At 39.0% G+C, this 19,014-nt stretch overlaps 1 protein-coding gene across 10 annotated transcripts in view; it reads left to right on the top strand.

Moving 5' to 3' along the window:
* The window catches only part of FRYL (FRY like transcription coactivator), a 555,404-nt gene that overhangs the window by 370,377 nt on the left and 166,013 nt on the right, over positions 1 to 19,014 (top strand). For all 10 annotated transcript variants that reach the window (XM_082266339.1, XM_082266334.1, XM_082266333.1 and 7 more), the window contains 8 exons: positions 2,312 to 2,451; positions 5,585 to 5,681; positions 7,992 to 8,071; positions 12,360 to 12,440; positions 12,642 to 12,810; positions 14,408 to 14,500; positions 17,706 to 17,804; positions 18,742 to 18,843. In XM_082266339.1, coding sequence (XP_082122465.1) covers positions 2,312 to 2,451; positions 5,585 to 5,681; positions 7,992 to 8,071; positions 12,360 to 12,440; positions 12,642 to 12,810; positions 14,408 to 14,500; positions 17,706 to 17,804; positions 18,742 to 18,843 — 861 coding nt within the window. The remainder of the gene's footprint in view (positions 1 to 2,311; positions 2,452 to 5,584; positions 5,682 to 7,991; positions 8,072 to 12,359; positions 12,441 to 12,641; positions 12,811 to 14,407; positions 14,501 to 17,705; positions 17,805 to 18,741; positions 18,844 to 19,014) is intronic.

The following is a 19,014-nucleotide window of genomic DNA, read 5'->3' on the forward strand; positions in this document are numbered from 1 at the left end:
CTTTCTGAAGTAGTTTGTGCAGAGGGCATAAGAATTATTTAATGATGAACTCTAGGCTGATATCAAAGACAAAGCTTTGTAACCATTAATGCACCCTTAAAGCCCAGCTCCAGGATATTTTCCATGTATCTGGCAATCATGTCCTAGTGACTATAATTTCCTCCTAGTCAAGCTACTACTTATTTCTAAATAAGGGAACTTGCATCCAAAACTTACAAGGTCACAATGATTACTCCAGGACTGTCCTGCCACCTGTACCTTCCTGTTGGTCAGCAATGCGATGGTTGGGCTCAGCAGCTGGTAGAAAGGGGCAGGGCTATACTGTGACCATATAAGCTCTAGCTGAAATATTGTCTTCTAGAACAGGGATCTCCAGGCTTTCTAAGCAAAGGGCCACTTTACTGTCCTTCAGACTTTAGGGGGCCAGACTGTGACCAGTGGGCATAAGCAATGTCCCATGATTGGTTTGAAAGAAGGAATGGTGCCTCATTGTTGGTATCAATGGAAAGAATAGTGCCCCATCGATGCTGTCAGTTGGAGGAATAGTACCCCATTGATGTGGTCAATTGGAGGAGAATAACTCTATCGTTGGTGTCAGTTGGAGGAATAATTCCCCATTGATGGTGCCAGTTGGAGGAATAATGCCCCATTGATGCGTCAGTTGGAGGAATAGTGCCACAGTGATGGTGTCAGTTGATGGAATAGAGCCCCAAGGCCCAGGTAAAGGTAAGCTAAGTTCCACCGGGCCACAGTTTGGAGACCACTGCTCTAGAACATCCTAAGATGATATTCTGAGGGGGTTTGCTGCAGACAACTGAAATAACCAGGAGATAGTAGTTTTATGAAATGTGTAATGCATGTTACATAAAATATCATGAAAACATTGCTATTTATATCCGGCAATTAGGGATAGTTCTTTCATAGGGCAATTGGAGCTCTGAATATTTTCTTAATATATAACCAAAAAGTGATGCGCTATTCAAAAGTAGATGTGGTAAATATGATAAATATATATAAAAAATCCAGTGTGAATATATGTAAAAACAATTCGTCGAAAAATTAGTTCATAAATATGTATATAATCATAAAAATTAGTTCATCAAAAATATTTTTATGAAAGTTCAGCAAAAAATTCTTGTAATGAAATCCCAGATCTTTCACTATTCCGCTCACCTGGGATCTATAATCAGTACTAATGTGATATAACCACAATCTTCACTCGATGTTGGTAGATAAGTTTCACATCCATGATACCCAATGTAAAGAGAGAAAGAAAAAATACATAGTGCAATATTGTCACAATAAAAAAATCTCTAAAAACGTGAACAAAATCCATCCGTGAAAAACCGTGTAATTCTCAAATCAGTGTAAAGTGATCCAACAAATCACAAAAAAAATCTTCTACCAGTGGCTATGGCTGCAATGTCCACAGGTGAGCACACATTCCTGATATGTGCTTTATACCATATACTTGTGTTAAAAAAGTATCCTGTTCTCTTTATATTGCTTCCTTCCTAGTGTTAAATTCCCTCGCAGGACAGTCTCCCATCTCTCCTCTTTCTAACTGACCACGCCAGGCATAAGAGCACATCTGTCTCAGCATGATCAGTTTTCTGGCTGCGCTGGGAGCTCAGCCGGTCTGTTTTCATTAATCAGTCATGTGCTGACCCCCCCCCCCCCCCCATTTCCTGTGTTTGACTGGGAATATCCGTCTATTTGCTGCTTCTACACCCCCACTTCTCCTAGCCCCTTATGCAGCTGAGAACAGAGATTATCACTTTTATATAAATAAATATATATATACACACAAATGTTTTGTCTTTTTTATTTCTATTTTACACTGAATGGATTGTTTCACAAGGTAAGGGTTCACCTACACTTTAACTTGCTGTTGGTAGGAAGACCTGGATTCACCAGAGCAAACTACATCCCTATATGCTCACATACTATAGCAGAGGGTAGGGTGCCGCATGGGAAGGTGATCTCCATTAGGTTTCTGATTCTTCTATTGTAAAGTCGTATTTGTGACTGTATTTTTGGGAAAAGGAACTGTTAAGTGAAAGATAAATATTAGCATGTATACTTTGTGATAAACTCTTTTATCGCCTGATAAACTATGAGCTGTCTGCTAAAACAAGCTGTGCTAACATGGAATTAAACCATTATGGCAACACCCTGATCTTTGCGCTCTGTGACCTCTGGTTAAACAGACCAGTCTTTATTTAGTATAGCTTTCAATGTATGGGCCGTTTAAGGATATGTATTTTTCTGGCCATTCACTGTGGTTTTTCTTTCCTGTTTGTGTTGACAGGTGATCAGTTGTATGAGCTCTGTAGCAGAGCACTGTCTCCCCTCATTACTCCGCACCTTGTTTGACTGGTATAAACGACAAAATGGGACTGAAGATGAATCCTATGAATACAGACCTCGTTCGAGCACAAAATCTAAAGGGTAAGTATGATAAGGTTCTCATTACACAATGGAAGCCCGTAGAGTTGACACCTTGATTTTACTATCAGATCAATTGGCAATTCAATCAATATTAGTTCTATTAAGTAGCCATGGACTTTTTGTGGAACGTGTAGATAAGACATGAATACAATATTATATAAAAATATTCTTTTATTTGTATCAGTTAAAAGATCACAATAAAAATTGTGTATGTTTGGGGGTTCACATAATGTACAGATCCAAGACAATCCACATGCGTTTTAATGATCTTCTTTAGGAGTACATGTGGATCAAATCAATGTGACGGAACCCACAATTGATCTTTAGCCCCTTTCGCGCCTAAGGGTAAATAAATCTTCATGCCTAAGCACAATTTTGCAACTTTGACATGTGTTAGTAAAACTGTACATGTCATCACAACTACTTTGTGCATCCAGGTGAATTATACATTTTTCATAGGACAAATTGGGCTTTCATTTGTTGATAATCGGTTTTGGATATCTCCTGTTTTTTTTTTTTTTTTATTATCATCATCAAAGGATGTTGCTACCATAACCTACCACAAACGAACAACTCAAAATACGTTTTCCTGCTACTGATGATCGCAGTGATACCACATATGTGTAAGGTATTTGTTGTTTGTACTCGTAGTACAGAGCAGAAACAATAGTGCACGTTTTGCTTTTTTTTTTTTTCTGTTCCACCTAAAACACAGTGATACTAATTTTAAAACCTTCTGCCAAAATGTACTTTCCTTGACCTTTGACCTTGACCCAAACGCTAACCCTGGCACTGACCTAGATCAAACTTTGATCTAGATATTTATTTTATTTTTTGTTTTTTTACACACCCTTTTTTTTTTCTTTCTTTCTTTCTGTACAATGTATCTTTCCTCTGCATTCACAGAGCAAGAAACACAGGGGCAGGCTTCACAGTGACTGATCACTGTGGTAGCCAATCAGAGGCTACCACTGCTCTCAGGTGACCTGGAATCGGGAGCTCCGGGTCTTGATCATTAGTGCAGGACCCAGGGCTCTTGGTGCGGTGAGCTGCCAGCTCAAGGCTCTTAGTTCACTCCCTGGTCATTTCGCGCCTCGACTACTGCAATTCCCTTCTCATTGGCATACCTCTACACAGGCTATCCCCCCTTCAATCCATCATGAATGCTGCCACCAGACTCATCCACCTTACCAATCGCTCAGTGTCCACCGCTGCTCCTCTCTGTCAAGCCCTCCACTGACATCCGCTCACCCAACAAATTAAATTAAAAATACTAACCACATCTTACAAAGCAATCTGCCCCTAGCTACATCACTAGCCTAGTCTCAAAATACCAACCTAATCGCTCTCTTCGTTCCTCTCAAAACCTCCTGCTCTCTAGCTCCCTCGTCACCTCCTCCCATGCTCGCCTCCAGGACTTTTCCAGAGCCTCTCCAATCCTATGGAACTCCTTACCCTTATCTGTCCGATTATCTCCTACTCTATTAGCTTTTAGGCGATCTCTGAAAACCCTCCTTTTCAGAGAAGCATATCCTACCTACACTTAACAAATCTACCTCTATTTTCTCCAGCCCATCCCCCATGGTTATTGCCTTTTGTTTCACTTGACCCTCCCTTCTAGATTGTAAGCTCTAACGAGCAGGGCCCTCTAGTTCCTCCTGTTTTGAATTGTATTGTAACTGTACTGTCTTCCCTCACATTGTAAAGCGCTGAGCAAACTGTTGGCGCTATATAAATCCTGTATAATAATAATAATACGCAAATATGCGGCCACATGGCAAAAAGCCCAGTGCAGTGGGGCTGCATATTTGTGTTGCGTTGGCATCAAGGGATTAAAAACAAGAAATCCACTGGACAACAAATCGGGTGATTTTTTTTTTTTTTCTTCCCCTAGGGGTGTATCTTGGTATGGGGCGACTGAAAGCCCCAATTTTTCAATTATAGAGTGGTCTCAAGGATAAAAGTCAACCTGAGATCTATTCAGCAAAGTCTTCTCGATGGTGTTAGAGCTACATGGACAGTCATATATCTCCATACATCATCCCTTTATGAAATTAGAAATCCGGTATTCCTCAAAAAAGCAGCAAGGACTCCCGGCTTGTCACCGTTATGAAAAATCAAAAAAGTAAATAAATCATATATTTCTACATAATCCCACTAAATCCACCAGCGTATTACGGTTACAAGCCAGGAGTCCTTGTTAATGTTTTGAACCATATGGAATTTCTAATTTTGTAAAGGAATGGAGACATACCACCAACCATGTAGCGCTAACACCATGGAGAGGACTTTGGTGACTAGATCTTGGGTTTACTCCTATTATTGAGACAGGATTGAATTGAAAAATTGTGGCTTTCAGTCGTCCTATTCCAAGATACGTCCCTATAGGAGGAAAAACTTCACCTGATGTGTTGTCCAACAGATTACATTGTATTTCTTGTTTTTAAAGAACAATTGTGGGTTCCATCGCATTGATTTGGTTCACAGGTACTCCTGAGGAAGTTCATCAAAGCACATTGAGTTTACATGTGGATTATCTTGGGTCTGTTTATTATGTGAACCCCAAACAGACATTATTTAATTGATACAAATAAAACCTTGTTTTTTTATATAATCTAGTATTCATGTTGTATCTATATCATATTGAAAACAAAGAGGTTACTAGTTACGAACACTGTCATACGACAGAATAAAAATTTGTAAGAGGTGTAATGTATTGCATTTGTATTGTATTTTCGAACGACAACTGTACGGATTATCCGAAAATCATGCGATCTGGTATCGTACAAGAAAAATTTTCCTGCTTGCCCCATCGGATAACTTCGCATGAATTGTCGTGATCAGCTCTCGAAAGCTGTGTACGAACGATCAAATTATTGTTCGATCCCTTCGAAAACTGTATTTTTCATACGATTTTCTGATTGTGTGTACGTGATCGTGTCATTCTACCACAAATCTCTGAAACGTGTACACTACTTTATGTGCATGTGCAAAATGAAACACAGCTGATGATTTCAGTCCCAGTGTCTTCTGAATCAGGAATGGACAATGTAACCCTTTGTATGCCATGGCAAATGTCAAATGAATGGGTGCCTTTAAAAACATCTTAAATTGTTAATCTTTTGTCTTCCAGGGATGAGCAGCAGCGAGAGCGAGACTACTTACTTGAAAGAAGAGACCTGGCTGTAGACTTTATTTTTTGTTTAGTTTTAGTAGAGGTCTTAAAGCAGGTAAATCTTAGATTATCTTCACCAGTCCACTTTTTGCATTGTTCTATGTGTGTTGTGTTAGTATCCTTGCATGCATACCTGCTGTGCTTCTCACAGCAGCCATTCATATTTGTTTGTTTCCCAATCTGCACTACAAATAAGATGAGATTTAGTTGTTGGAATTATGTACTACGGCCAAGTTTTTATTGCTGTCTGTGTCTGTTAGGATCCAATCACATCTAGGCATTTTTGGGCGCTAAGCCCTCAGCTCTAAAAAAAAAGCTCAACAAGACCAATCCTATTGGTTTCAATGGCCCTTGTTCACATCTGCGCGTTCTGACGCCTTAAGTAAAACTCCAGTCACTCAAAAAAGTACATGAGCTTCTTTTTTTTGGCAGATTACAGGCGTTTTACTGCTTCTCATTGGTCACTTGTCAACTGAAATTGCCTGTACAAAAACTCTGCAAAAACACCAGAAAAAAGCCTGTAAAAATAGAAACACCTAGATTTGAATGAAGCCTTAGAGTTGTTCTCTTTTGTATCCTGGGGATTTTTGTCACTGGGACTGAAAGTAAGGGAAAATCCCAATTTTTGAGTTTTCACCAGAACATAAATGAAGAGAAGGGTGTGCCTTAAATTAGGAAGGATAACTTTGTAAGAGTTCTACTTAGCCTGGCCATACACAGTGCAAATTTCTTTCCTGCAACTACGACAGGGGAATCGGCAATTGTCTTACCCCGGCGTGGAGAAGGCAACCATCGGGAGAAGACAATGGCTGATTCCTCTTTCAGCACTACCTGTGTTGATGGGGGAAACATGCAAATTTCGTTCTTGCAACCTGCGGTTTCGCACCGTGTATGGCCTGCCTTAAAAGTATTTTTTTTTTCTTCTGATAAAGATCGCACAAAACATTTTCTGAACACAATATTCATTATGTAAGCTTGTCTTATAATGTAATTTCGGTGTACGCATATTTTAAAGACTTTCACTTTATTACAAGAATGTTCCTTCATAGAGTATTGTAGATTAGTCATCAATGAGAGCTCTTAGTGACTCTTTGAAATGATGTGTTCAGATTCTAGTCCAAAGCCACCTGAATTCTGGGGATAAGCCCAGGCGTGTTCAGATTCTAGTCCAAACCCACCTGATCTCCAGGGATAAGTTCTAGCATGTTCAGATTCTAGTCCAAACCCAACAGAAATCTCCCGCGGTACACACCTTGCATATGCATGGCTGCAGGGTGGGAAATGTCTTGCATGCGTACCATTGGCTTTGTACAGTGACAGCTTCCTAGTGACATAGTTCAGGTGTGTTTTGACTAGGATCCAAACACACCAGAGCTCATTCCTATTTGTCTCTTGTTAAACAACTGTTGAGATAAATGTCAGGCATGAAGGGAGTGTATTGTTTTCAAAAAGTTGGCCAACTTCTAGGCTGGCATTGTGGAGAGGTGCACTAAACAATGACTTTTGTGTAGTATTGCAAAGCAGGAAGGAGAGTAATGCTCAAATATGACTCTCCCCATATAAATAAATTATTAGTGATTTTAAACAAGATGCCTAAAACATTAGCACTGATTGATTGCGTTATTTACATAATGCCGTCAATAAGTTAATTCACATATAGGTTGGTCTCTTTCACATTTACATGTTAATTTTAAAAAGCTAATTTTGGAAATGGCTATACATTCTTTTTAATGATTAGTTTGGGGGACAAAACTGACAGATTTAAAGAGAAATAGTAGGCTGCATACATTTTGCAAACCCCATTCTGACTTGCGCAAATCTAAACAGTGAAGGTATGTATTCACTAAAAAGATCTTTAGGTGCTCTAGTAATTTCCTTAGGCTGCATTCACACTTGAGCGTAGCGTTTTACCGCATTTTTTACAGCGATTTATACCGCTATTTTCATGCGTTTTTTTCAGGCGTTTTTGGAGGCAGGCATTGACATCTATCAAAAACGCTGGTAATCAGCCCAAAAAGAAGCTCATGTGCTTTTTTCAGCTACAGGCGTTTTGCAAAACGCTCAGATGTGAACAGGGGCCATTTAAATGAATGGGGTTTTACTTGTTGGGCGTTTTGGAACGTTTTTTTTTTTTTTAGCGTTTTTGGAGCTGAAAAACACTCAAAAATGCCCAGGTGTGAATGGAGCCTTAAAGTGCTAAAATCCCTTTGTATGGTCAGGTTAGTACAAATATTGATTTGTTTGCAAGTCACTGGTCCTGCCACAACTTAAGACCTTGCCATCAGCAGAATGTAAAATTAAAAAAGTGTTTTTCATGGTTATTGTGTCAGATTATTACTGGTGGTAATGTTCTTTTCTGTTACAGATTCCTGTTCACCCAGTTCCAGATCCCCTAATGCAGGAAGTTCTAAACCTGGCTTTTAAGCACTTTAAACACAAAGAAGGGTATGTCTGCATACATCTATTTGACCCTCTTGTTATGATTAACTTTCATCTTACTTTTAGAATTAATTTAATTTTCTACCTTCCTTTGTTGATTATGCCAGTTCTATTCTGCTTTATTAGTGTTTGGATGTGTTAGTACCACGTTGTCTGTGTAATTCTAGGTATGAATGGGTCAGTATAGGAAACAAACCACTAGGAATTCTTCAAAGTCAAACTATAGTGGACAGGATGATGATGTGATGATGAGTAGGCCACATTCTTGTGGTCTAAAACACATTAGAAGGCCACACAGTGGGCCACATTCTTGGATTCCATCATTCAGACAGTAGGTAGCATTTATTTAAACAGACCTAGCTTATAAGTTTGAAATTAAGGCTGTTACCTCTGGGGGCTTAGGTTAAAAAAATCCTTTGAGACTGCTTCTTCCTAGCAGGTTGTATGAGGCAAAAAGCCTTATGACTAGAGGTGAGACCTTTATGCTTTGCTTCTAGTATCTGGTCAGCTGCTATCTTTAAGGTTTAAAGTATATTTTAAAATGAAAAGGAGAACCTGTTTGGGTATTAGAACCAAGTAGCTTGAGCTGAACTCCAGGCATGCATCCAGGCACTCCTGCCAGAAAGCACACCCCATCCTGGTGCTCCCTGAGTCTTCTCTTCTACTCTGCTAACTTTTATTTTGCTAACTTATTTCTCTGTGTCTGCCTACAATTGTACCATAATGGAAAAACTGCATACCAAGGAGTTCACCACTCTCCTTTCTCCTCCACTTGAAATAGAGGAACAGGGGGAAAAAATGGACTTTCAAGGCACCATACGTAAAAGGAACAACACTTTATTGTTGATTAGCATAAAACCAGAAAAAGATTCGTCAACCATCCCCTGGGTGGCGGAGACAATAAATCAAAGTACAGGTGGCACGGTGAAATAAACCCTGCCACTAAGACATACAGGGTAACAAGAATGGACAAAATTACAATGAAAATCACAAATAAATAGGTGAGGGCACTATACGCTACAATCGGGGAGCACCTAAGATCCAGGGTAACGCAGAGCGTCCTCGACAATAAAGGTACAACTTGCACAAAAGAACAGGTTCATGTAGCCAGAAACTCTACATGTTTCGCCTGATGTTCAAGCTTCTTCCGGAGCTGTTAGGATACACGTTCCCTATATAGGTGTCACTGGAGCCGACAATAGGGCGCCAAGGAAGTAGCCAGAGAGTACCATAAAATGTTAGTAGTCACGAGGGACGACCTGCTGAGGCAACTCATGGGAGCACGCACTGCTACAACCAATTAAGAAGTATTGATTGTCCGGGTAAAAAACAATTCAAATATGAACCGTGCAGCGCGTCCTCCTGGTGTTCCTCATAAAACCGCAGATCGACAAGCTCCGGAAGAAGCTTGAACATCAGGCGAAACATGTAGAGCTTCTGGCTACATGAACCTGTTCTTTTGTGCAAGTTGTACCTTTATTGTCGAGGACGCTCTGCGTTACCCTGGATCTCGGGTGCTCCCCGATTGTAGCGTATAGCGCCCTCACCTATTTAGTTGTGATTTTCATTGTAATTTTGTCCATTCTTGTTACCCTGTATGTCTTAGTGGCAGGGTTTATTTCACCGTGCCATCTATACTTTGATTTATTGTCTCCGCCCCCCAGGGGATGGTTGACGAATCTTTTTCTGGTTTTATGCTAATCAACAATAAAGTGTTGTTCCTTTTACGTATGGTGCCTTGAAAGTCCATTTTTTCCCCCTGTTCCTCTATTTCAAGATTTTTAGGATGTGGCACATTATTTTGTATCTCGCTACGCCCCTGCTTTTTGCTGCATCAGAGTTGGCGTAGTAGTCCTGTTCAATTTCTCCTCCACTTGTCTCGTATACACAACTAGAATATTAGACGAAAGCTCCTCCTTTTTTTTTTTTTTTTTTTTTGCCATGCTAGTCTCATATCGAAAAACAATAGGCTACTGAAGTTACAAAAAGTCTTGTACGACAGAATACAATTTTAGAAGTGATGTATTGTATTGCATTGCATTCTTTCTTTTCCGAGCATGCATGGTCTTGGTCAGACGAATGCTGTACTGATTAAACGAACGTATGAGAAAAAATTCTGTGCTTGTCCGTTAGGATAATTTTGCACAAACTGTCATGATTGGCTATCGAAAGCTGTGTACTAAAGATCATATCATTGTACGATCGCTTAGAAAGTGGTATTTTTTGTCTGATTTTCTTAACGTATGTTCTAGGCATTTGGGTGCTCCAAGTGTTGGGTAGACCTCAATTAGCTTTTAGTGCAACTGAGCTGGTGTTTAAAAAAGGCTGATATCAAGACAAATTCAGGTAGTTTATTCAGCTGTATGTAAAATACATTTTTTTTCTTATAAATAAGTTCATAACTTGATTAAATAGTGTCTGTTTATGGCTGCATGGAGTTTCTCCTCATTTACACAGGTGTGGATAGCAGTGAGGTTACACAGTATCAGGAGGTGCATACTAGGCAGCATGAATATGGAGATTCTGTGGGCTTGACATCTTTTGACTTCACACAGATTATATCATTATGTCTATACATATGGGGTGGGGTAAAAATATGTTCTTCTGCAGAATAAATACAGTCTTTTCCTTTAGGAACTCTAGTGTCTTAAGCCTTTACAAATAACTGTCAAAGTCGAATTTAATGGATTGATGTTTTTACATAGAAGTTCCCACATTGCATAACAGCATTTTGTTTATTTAGGACCATAGTCATCCATTATCTGCCTTATCTTGTTTACTTGAGTGGAAGTGATTGCATTACTTAGGAAATACACTCTTATCATGCTTTGTACATATATACATTGCTACCGATATCGTCAATTTTCAGAAATGAAGGGTTGGGCTGTAAAGTCATTTATGTCGTTTATTAACAGGATAACTGTATATCCTGTTCTTTATGAATGCAACAGCTGAGTCTACTCTTTTAAATATGAGAAGTCTGTGTTTTCAAAGAAAAGGAGTAAGTTCTCAAAGTTATTTTACTATATATTTAGCCATAAAAAGTCTCTGTAGTTGCCGATCAGACTTTGAGTTTTCAATCAGCTAGTCCCTCGTGTGGGTACAGCAGCCTAACATTTAGGTGACTGATAAGTATCAAGGGGATTTCTATCCTAAAAGACTTACCTCGGGCTGCCTTCTGATCTTTCAGACTGTGTGCTTCCCTAAATTATATGGGATTCTGCCTTTGGCTTGAGTATCAATTTGATTCTCCAGATCCTTCGGTTGGTTGTTGTATGCTCCCCTTTCAGGTTAGGGGCTTGACCTATCAGATCTCCGATTTAGCTGTGGCACTTCAGGCAGCCCTGGGACTGCTTTGGGATGACCCGACCGTGTCTAAATTCCTCTGCCCCTCAATAAATGAGAAAGAAAATAGCTTTTTGACTGTAAAATCATGTTCTTGGATTTTTTGAGTGGCATGGGTCCCCAAACCTTTTATCTTCATGTTCTTAGTACTGCTTGCTTCAGAACTGAGACATGCTGGGGGGGCTAGCCTGAGTTTTACTCAGCTGAGACATGAGGGGTTATCCTGGGCTGGCCCACAGGTTACTTTTGTCTGGCAGCGTAGGTGGCAGTACAACCTGAAATTATCCAAACTCCTGTGCCCCTTAATGGGCTCCAAGAAAATAACTAAGTAAAAAATAAAATAAATAAAAAATCCCCGTTTTTTTTCTATTTGTGACCTTGACTTGTTTAAACAGTATAGAAATGTAGATGAGTATTTGTTTCCTAAAGAGATAGGCTTCATTTTTTGATTTGGACTTAGAGAAGGTCACATTTTAAGAACCAGTCACTCAGTAGTCAAGAAAATGCACAAAAAGTCAAAATGCCTATAGATATGTAATACATTAATGGGTTGAAAAATTTTTTTCAGATTGATTGATAAAGTCTCCCCCTACAAATAGAATATGGCTGATTAAACAAAAAAACTGGGACAATGAAAAACTGAATTGTAACCCATTCAAGTACCAGCAGCCAGATTGGTGGATGTTTGTTAGATGTCATAGGCCTACATTTCCTCTAATTTTAAAATATCTGGATTATTGATCTTCTGCAATGAAGTTGCCCATGATTCTTGCCAATTAATGGTTAGCTAAGCTGACCACACAGGTACACATAGGTCAACATTGGGAATTGATTGAATGTTTCTAACAAGGCCTGTTACACTCTATACATGATAAAAGGAAATATGTTTTTTACTCCAGCTGTGGATATTTTCAAATATTAAATAAGTGCATGATGTGTTTTGTTCTAGGTATTCAGGAACAAACACTGGGAACGTACACATTATTGCAGATTTATATGCAGAAGTTATAGGTGTCCTTGCACAGGCCAAGTAAGTATATGTTTCCTAGACTTCTTTTGCAGGGAGCTGTGTGGATGCGTGTGGTTGAGTTTTATGACTTATTTGGGGTTTAGTAAATGGATGTGGATTCCCTGCTTTCACCCGGCAGGAGAGAGAGCTTAGAATATCCGGCAGCATAGCTGTTTATAAGGATTAAATGGCGCCCCTCCTGCTTTCTTTTTCATCATTTAGATTTCAGGCTGTGAGGAAGAAGTTTGTCACAGAATTAAAAGAACTGAGACAGAAGGAACAAAGCCCCCATGTGGTTCAGAGTATCATCAGCTTGATCATGGGAATGAAATTCTTCCGTGTCAAAATGTATCCTGTGGAAGATTTTGAAGCCTCTTTTCAGTTTATGCAGGTATTTGTGCAATGGTATCCCTCTGTATTGCGCTCTTTGAAGGTGTTTGTCTTCTGCCATCATTACCTGCTTTTAGTAAACTAGCTTTCTGCCATTTTTTATTATGCCTTGGAAATTATTGTTATACTGTGACTGTAAAGAAACCACTTCTGGTGTCAAAACTGCTCTTGTTCAAGAATGTTGTTCACTCTTACCTTTGTTAAAGTCTATGTTTAGTTGTCTTTTTTTATTTTAATCCACGCAGACAATGGTACTTGCATTCAGTGATAAGTGTTTCTTTTGCTGGTGCTGGTGTTGGTGTTTAAACTCGAACCAACAGGCCTATATCTTAGAGTGTTTGTCGACAGAACCCCTAGCAATTGTGCCTGAGTTCCTTCATGAGGCACAGATCATCAACTTTGCGAGTTAGTCGTTACAGACCATTGCCCCCAAAACATGGAGATCAGGGGTTTAGCAGCATTTAACAGATGCGTAATAATCGACCTTCTAATATTTCCTCTTATTATTGAGCGTTTTATCATTGAAAACATATATTTAGTAATCTTCGGTTTTAATCTTCACGTGCAAATGATAGTTTCTAAATAAACACGTGTCATTTTTCTTAACAAACATTTAATGGAATGGAGAAAATGAACTCAACACCCCTTCCCCAGCTGTGACATTTATGTGTTAGACTTCAATCTTGGGTTTTCTCTTTGTACCCATCACTTACTATTAGTTGGTTTTTGGGGTAAAGGGCCCAATGCACTTTGTTAGTGCAGAGCTTTTGACTCTGAAACAAATTCCTAAGTTTAAAATAACATATTCTCCTTATGGGCACCATAAATATCCTAAGCAGCTACCCTGTCTGAACCAATTTCTTTTAGGGTTTCTCAGCAGCCAGTACAATCAAGTTTAGAGACAAAATACTCTGTTTGCTCTGGATTACAAACAATTTTATGAGGGATTCAGTCCATTGGATTGCTCTATTTCTCATTTTCTCTCAGCCTCTAAACTTTTGCTTATTGACTTTTGTTTTGTCTTTGACACAGTTCCTCTCCCTTCCTATCTCTCTTAAATCCTCTAAAGTGGATCATGCATGTCTTGAAATTTGGCCCATTCGAGCTGTGGGTGGCCATGTCGGGACCACCTGGCACGTCAAACTTTGAAAAATTGAAGAAGGAAAATTGTCACATAAACAGTGACTACGCCAATCAGGTGCAGTCACTTTTTGGGTATTGTGACAGCCGCAGGTGCTGTCTTGAGTACAACAACAGGGAAGATTCCTCCAACCATGCTGTTTAGGGGGATTTGGGAATCAAGTGACTTCTCTCACTCACCAGCGCAAAATCCAAGTGTGTTCACATTTTTTCTCTTCAGCGCTGTCCACAGTTCTCTTGTTTGTCATTCGCTTTCGCATTTTCTGCCTCTTTCTCACTTTTGATCTCAGATTTTTTTTACTGCTTCACATATTTACAGACTTTTAACTTCTACATGATTTAATGCACTGTCTAGAGCCCAGTGTTACAGCATTGCTGAATAAGTGTTTCTATAATGCGGGGTATTCATTGCCATTGATGCTTCATATAATGACTCTTTCTGCTTGTTTGCTTGAAAGGAATGTGCACAGTACTTCTTAGAAGTGAAAGACAAGGACATAAAACATGCACTTGCTGGTCTGTTTGTAGAAATTCTCATCCCTGTGGCTGCTGTAAGTAAATCTTGTGATGTTTACAGATCTATGTGTGAATAGTTGCCAAGTTTTAACGTTTATGAAAGCAAAAACTTTCCTTAATAATTGATAACATCAGGGACATTTTTCAGTGCTCTATTTATTTTAAGTATACATGACGTTTTACTGGGATATTTTAATGAAAACTAAAATGGTTTTCGTTAATTTACATGTTTTTACATTTATATATGGTATTTTTTAAATAATATGTTTCAACATCTTCATGTTTTTTTTTTTTCTACTAATGTAAATAACCTATAATATTTATTTTACAAATAAAGTTTTAAGTCAGAATGCACTCTTACAGAATTTAGAGAACATTGTGAATTTTTTTACATAGACAGCATGGCAGAAGCTGTTTGCTTTCAGACCCTCTTTTTCTAATTAAATCTTTGTCTCATGAACTGACAGTCATGGAGAAGGGGTGCTAATTTTCCCTTACTCATTCAGGGCTATATATAAATTGGAGCATAAGTTGTATAATTTCTCTTTTTTTAGCAAAGCAGGAAAAGATAGCCTGTAAAACATCTGAAAAGGAGCCTAGAGGCTCAACCTTTTGTCTGAAAATGAGAGTACAAAATAATCAAATTTATTATTGCATATTTACCTGACTACAGAGTAAGAATTACGTTAAAATTGTAACTTTTTTTTTTTTGTTCTGCCATGATAAATAAAGACCACCTGTATGCATTCCCTTTTAATGTGCAGTTTAGTTTAGTTTATTCTTCACGAATTTAGGATCATATATGGCATGCGTGTTCCAACATTTACAAAATGCTGATGGTAGCAGTATATTACAAGAAAAAACTCTCCTGCTTGTGATTCACTGCAGATTGCTGAACTACCTGTCTGTGCCGCTAAGTGATCATTATGGGCTTTTTTTGTGGACATCCTTTAAGCCAGGGTTTCTCCAGATGTTGCTAGGGGGTTCCTTGAGCAATGAGCACTTTCATTCTTGAGAAGACCATTGCACTGAATGGTCGACCTACAGATTTGGATTGTTGCCATTGGAGACATGCTATATAAAAGATTGTCAAAAAACAAGGAGTTCCTCTTTAAACTCTATATTCAACCTTAAAAATACCTGTATCCTTTTTGAATCAAAAATACCTTTGACGTGGAAACCTCTGTGTGCCTCCCTGAAAATCCGTGATCAGATCTGCATAGAAATGTAATTACTGTGCATTTGCCCTGTAAATTGAAGAGGAGTTCTCCTGCAATTACATTGCTGACTTCCAGGAAGGCATGCATCGGCTTCTGCATCAAAAGGTAAGTCATTTTGACTTCTAAAAGGTAGAAGGGCCAGGAGGGGAGGGGATTTGTATTCTAAGATAAAACACAGACATATCCTTTAAGGTTAGACGATAATAAGAATTTTTGCAGAATATAGAACAGTTTGATCTTTCATCATACTATACAGAATTGATTTCTCTGTGCTAGGCTTCTGAGTCTCATCTCTTCCTCTTAGGAGGTTTTATGATCTCTTCAAAATCCGACGTTGTTTTGCTGGCAATTTTACTGCATGGGTTATAGAAGATTTTCTCTATACATAGCACAGTGTTGGTCAGAGCATTACTGATATTTTCCATTACATTAACAAACAATGCTTGAGTAGAATGTGCTTGTATGTTTTCTGTTAAATGTCCTCGGAAGAGCTTGTTAATATAATTAATGCTGTCTACTTCCACCCATGTGCAACCACACAGAAAAAAAACACTAGCAGAGTACAAAAAAAAAATCATCAGCCATTTCTCATTCCTGTTTAGTCTTTTGACAAATGTTCATAAGTGCTGGAAAAGCCTTAGGCCCCGTTCACACTGGGGCGATCCGACTTCCAGGGGCGACCTCCGAGGTCGCGGTGCGAGCAGCGCGCCGCGACCTCGGAGCGGCCGGCACGAACTTCATAAAATTGAAGTCTATGACGGTCGCTCCAGGTCGCCCCAAAGAAGCTCCGGACCCTTTTTCTAAGTCGGAGCGACTTGTGTCGCTCCTATTAGAACGGGTCCGCAGCTTTCCTATGGAAGGCGACCTGTGAGGCGACCAGGTCGCCTCACAGGTCGCCCCAGTGTGAACGGGGACTAAAGGTCTTCTCCACTTTACAATAAAGATTGGCTTCCGCCTTGACAATCTCCCTGTGAAAACCTATCTGAAAAAGTGAAGCCTGCTGAGTTGGCTGCTGGATAGGGGATCTTTCTACATTGCCACTAGGAGGTGCAAAAGGGACAGGATTTACTATTTAGAAATTGGACAGGAGCCTTTTTTTTACACGGCGCACTTCATGCTTGATGAAGGGATTTTATAGACTTTATATCATGCAACATAATTTAGGCGTTCAAAGAAAGTGAAGAGGGTGGACTCTCACTGGGCTCAGTGGAAGGCGGCTTTTAATTAATTAATTAATTGATTGATTGACCTTGCTCACTGGTGTCATGCAAATATATGTTATGAATGCAATACGGGAACTTGGAGTAAGCGCTGTATTTAGGGTGAAACGTGTCCCCTTTCTGTGTTCCTGCCATACCTCTGATGTCATTTTAATAGTTAGATAAAGATATCAATGAGCGCTGCAGATTCCAGACTCTGCATCTATATAAAACACACAGATAGTTTTCACCTGTGTGTTGTGTACTGAAATGCATGCATACTGAAATGCTTAGTTGAAATATGTTTGGGTAGTGCATTGGTATGCCATTCAGAAAAAAATGGCACAGTGATGCACTCCACCGCTAACTGTGTGTTGCATAAACCAGCCCTAAAATACCCACATAGGACACAAGGGGTGCTCCTTATTATTGAAAAAAAAAATAACTTTTACACGGTGTAAAAATAGTTCGTCTTTCATATGAACTGGTTCCTACAGAATCTAAAAGCAAAAAATATAAGTATGGTAGCTATGTATATAAGTAGGTAATATAGTAGAGACCATTGAGCCCAGTTAGTCAGTTGACTTTCAGGGCTCAGGAAAAAATGTTCCACATATTTGCCTTACCCTAAGGGCTCTGATAATGCAAGGTCTTCTGATTTTTTTTCCGATTCTAATTTTCGCTTCTGGCCAACCTAGCTTACCATGAGTAAATCGTATATTTTAGCATGGTAGTGTGTAGTATGGTCTTAACACCAGCACATTTTCTTCTGCAAGCTGCAAAGACTTCCATTAAAATGACTTTAATTTACATTTTCCCAGGCTGTAAAAAATGAAGTAAATGTGCCATGTTTAAAGAATTTTGTAGAGATGCTCTACCAGACCACGTTTGAACTCAGCTCAAGAAAGAAGCATTCCCTGGTGAGATATGATTCTTTATTTAGTAGATCTATGTTTTTTGGATATTTATTCATTGAAATCCATTTTTTGGAGGTATCTCTGTAATTTTAGCCTTTTGGCTTCATATTTAAGGATTGAACTAATCAGGTCCACTGCTATTCCAGTTTTTCTTACTTCCTTACTTCAGCCTTGTGTTTTAAGGCTTTCTTACTTAAAGTTGTTGTAGAGACTAAAGGTTTTCTTACTCCAATCCATTCTGTGCATTAGGGTAAAGAACCTTTTAGGTGCAACTCCCCCTCTCAACACTTACCCGAGCCTGATCTTGGTCCAGCGCTGTACTTGAGGGCAGCCCTCCCCCTGCTCACTGGACTTGGTGAGAGCAATGGGAGCCATTGGCTCCTACTGCTGTAAATCAAATCCAGTGATGAGAGAGCAAAGGGCAGGGTAGAGCTGCACTGAGTGTGTCAATAGACACACACAGAGTGGCTTAGGAGTGCTTCCGCATGAGTACCCCCTAGCAAGCAGCTTCCTGGGGGGTTCTAAAAGGTAGGAGGAGCCAGGAGCACTAGCGGGGAGACCACAAAAGAGGAAAATTGGGACTGCTCTGTGCACAGAGTGAGTAAGTATAGGACATTTTGTTTAAAAAATAAAAATAAAAAACAAAAAAAATTAACGTTTACCTTTTTGTTAAACATTAAATTGTTATGATGTTCCTCATTCTTGATTTTTTCAAGCCATTTTCCTTTTGAGGTGGTGATAACACTGAGATATAATAAGATTTATGAGAAAATTATTTCAACAGTTAAATGCCCACTGCATGATGAAAGAATAATTTCACACCTAAGTGATAATTCTGTTTATGAACTGAACATTTTGGAGTGAAAATTATAATGAAATGCCAAATGAAGTTAAACCATTTTAGTAAATATCGCTTTTATTGTGTCCTTTGTATTTATAGGCACTATATCCACTGGTTACCTGTCTGCTGTGTGTCAGCCAAAAACAGTTTTTCCTGAACAATTGGCACATTTTCTTGCAAAACTGTTTATCACATTTAAAGGTAAGTCTCTTGTGGTTGTATTTTAGCACTGAGAATCACTGAGATGTAACAAATCTGCCACATTTAGGGAAACGAGTTATGTCTTGGGTGATTTAACAAAGTATTGATGGTGTTCCTGACTTTAATTTTACAAATCTGAGCGTTTGCACCAATATTACAAGCTTTTTCAGA

The sequence above is a fragment of the Pelophylax lessonae genome (assembly GCF_965119305.1).
Source record: "Pelophylax lessonae genome assembly, chromosome: 1".
In the NCBI taxonomy this organism is placed as follows: domain Eukaryota; kingdom Metazoa; phylum Chordata; class Amphibia; order Anura; family Ranidae; genus Pelophylax; species Pelophylax lessonae.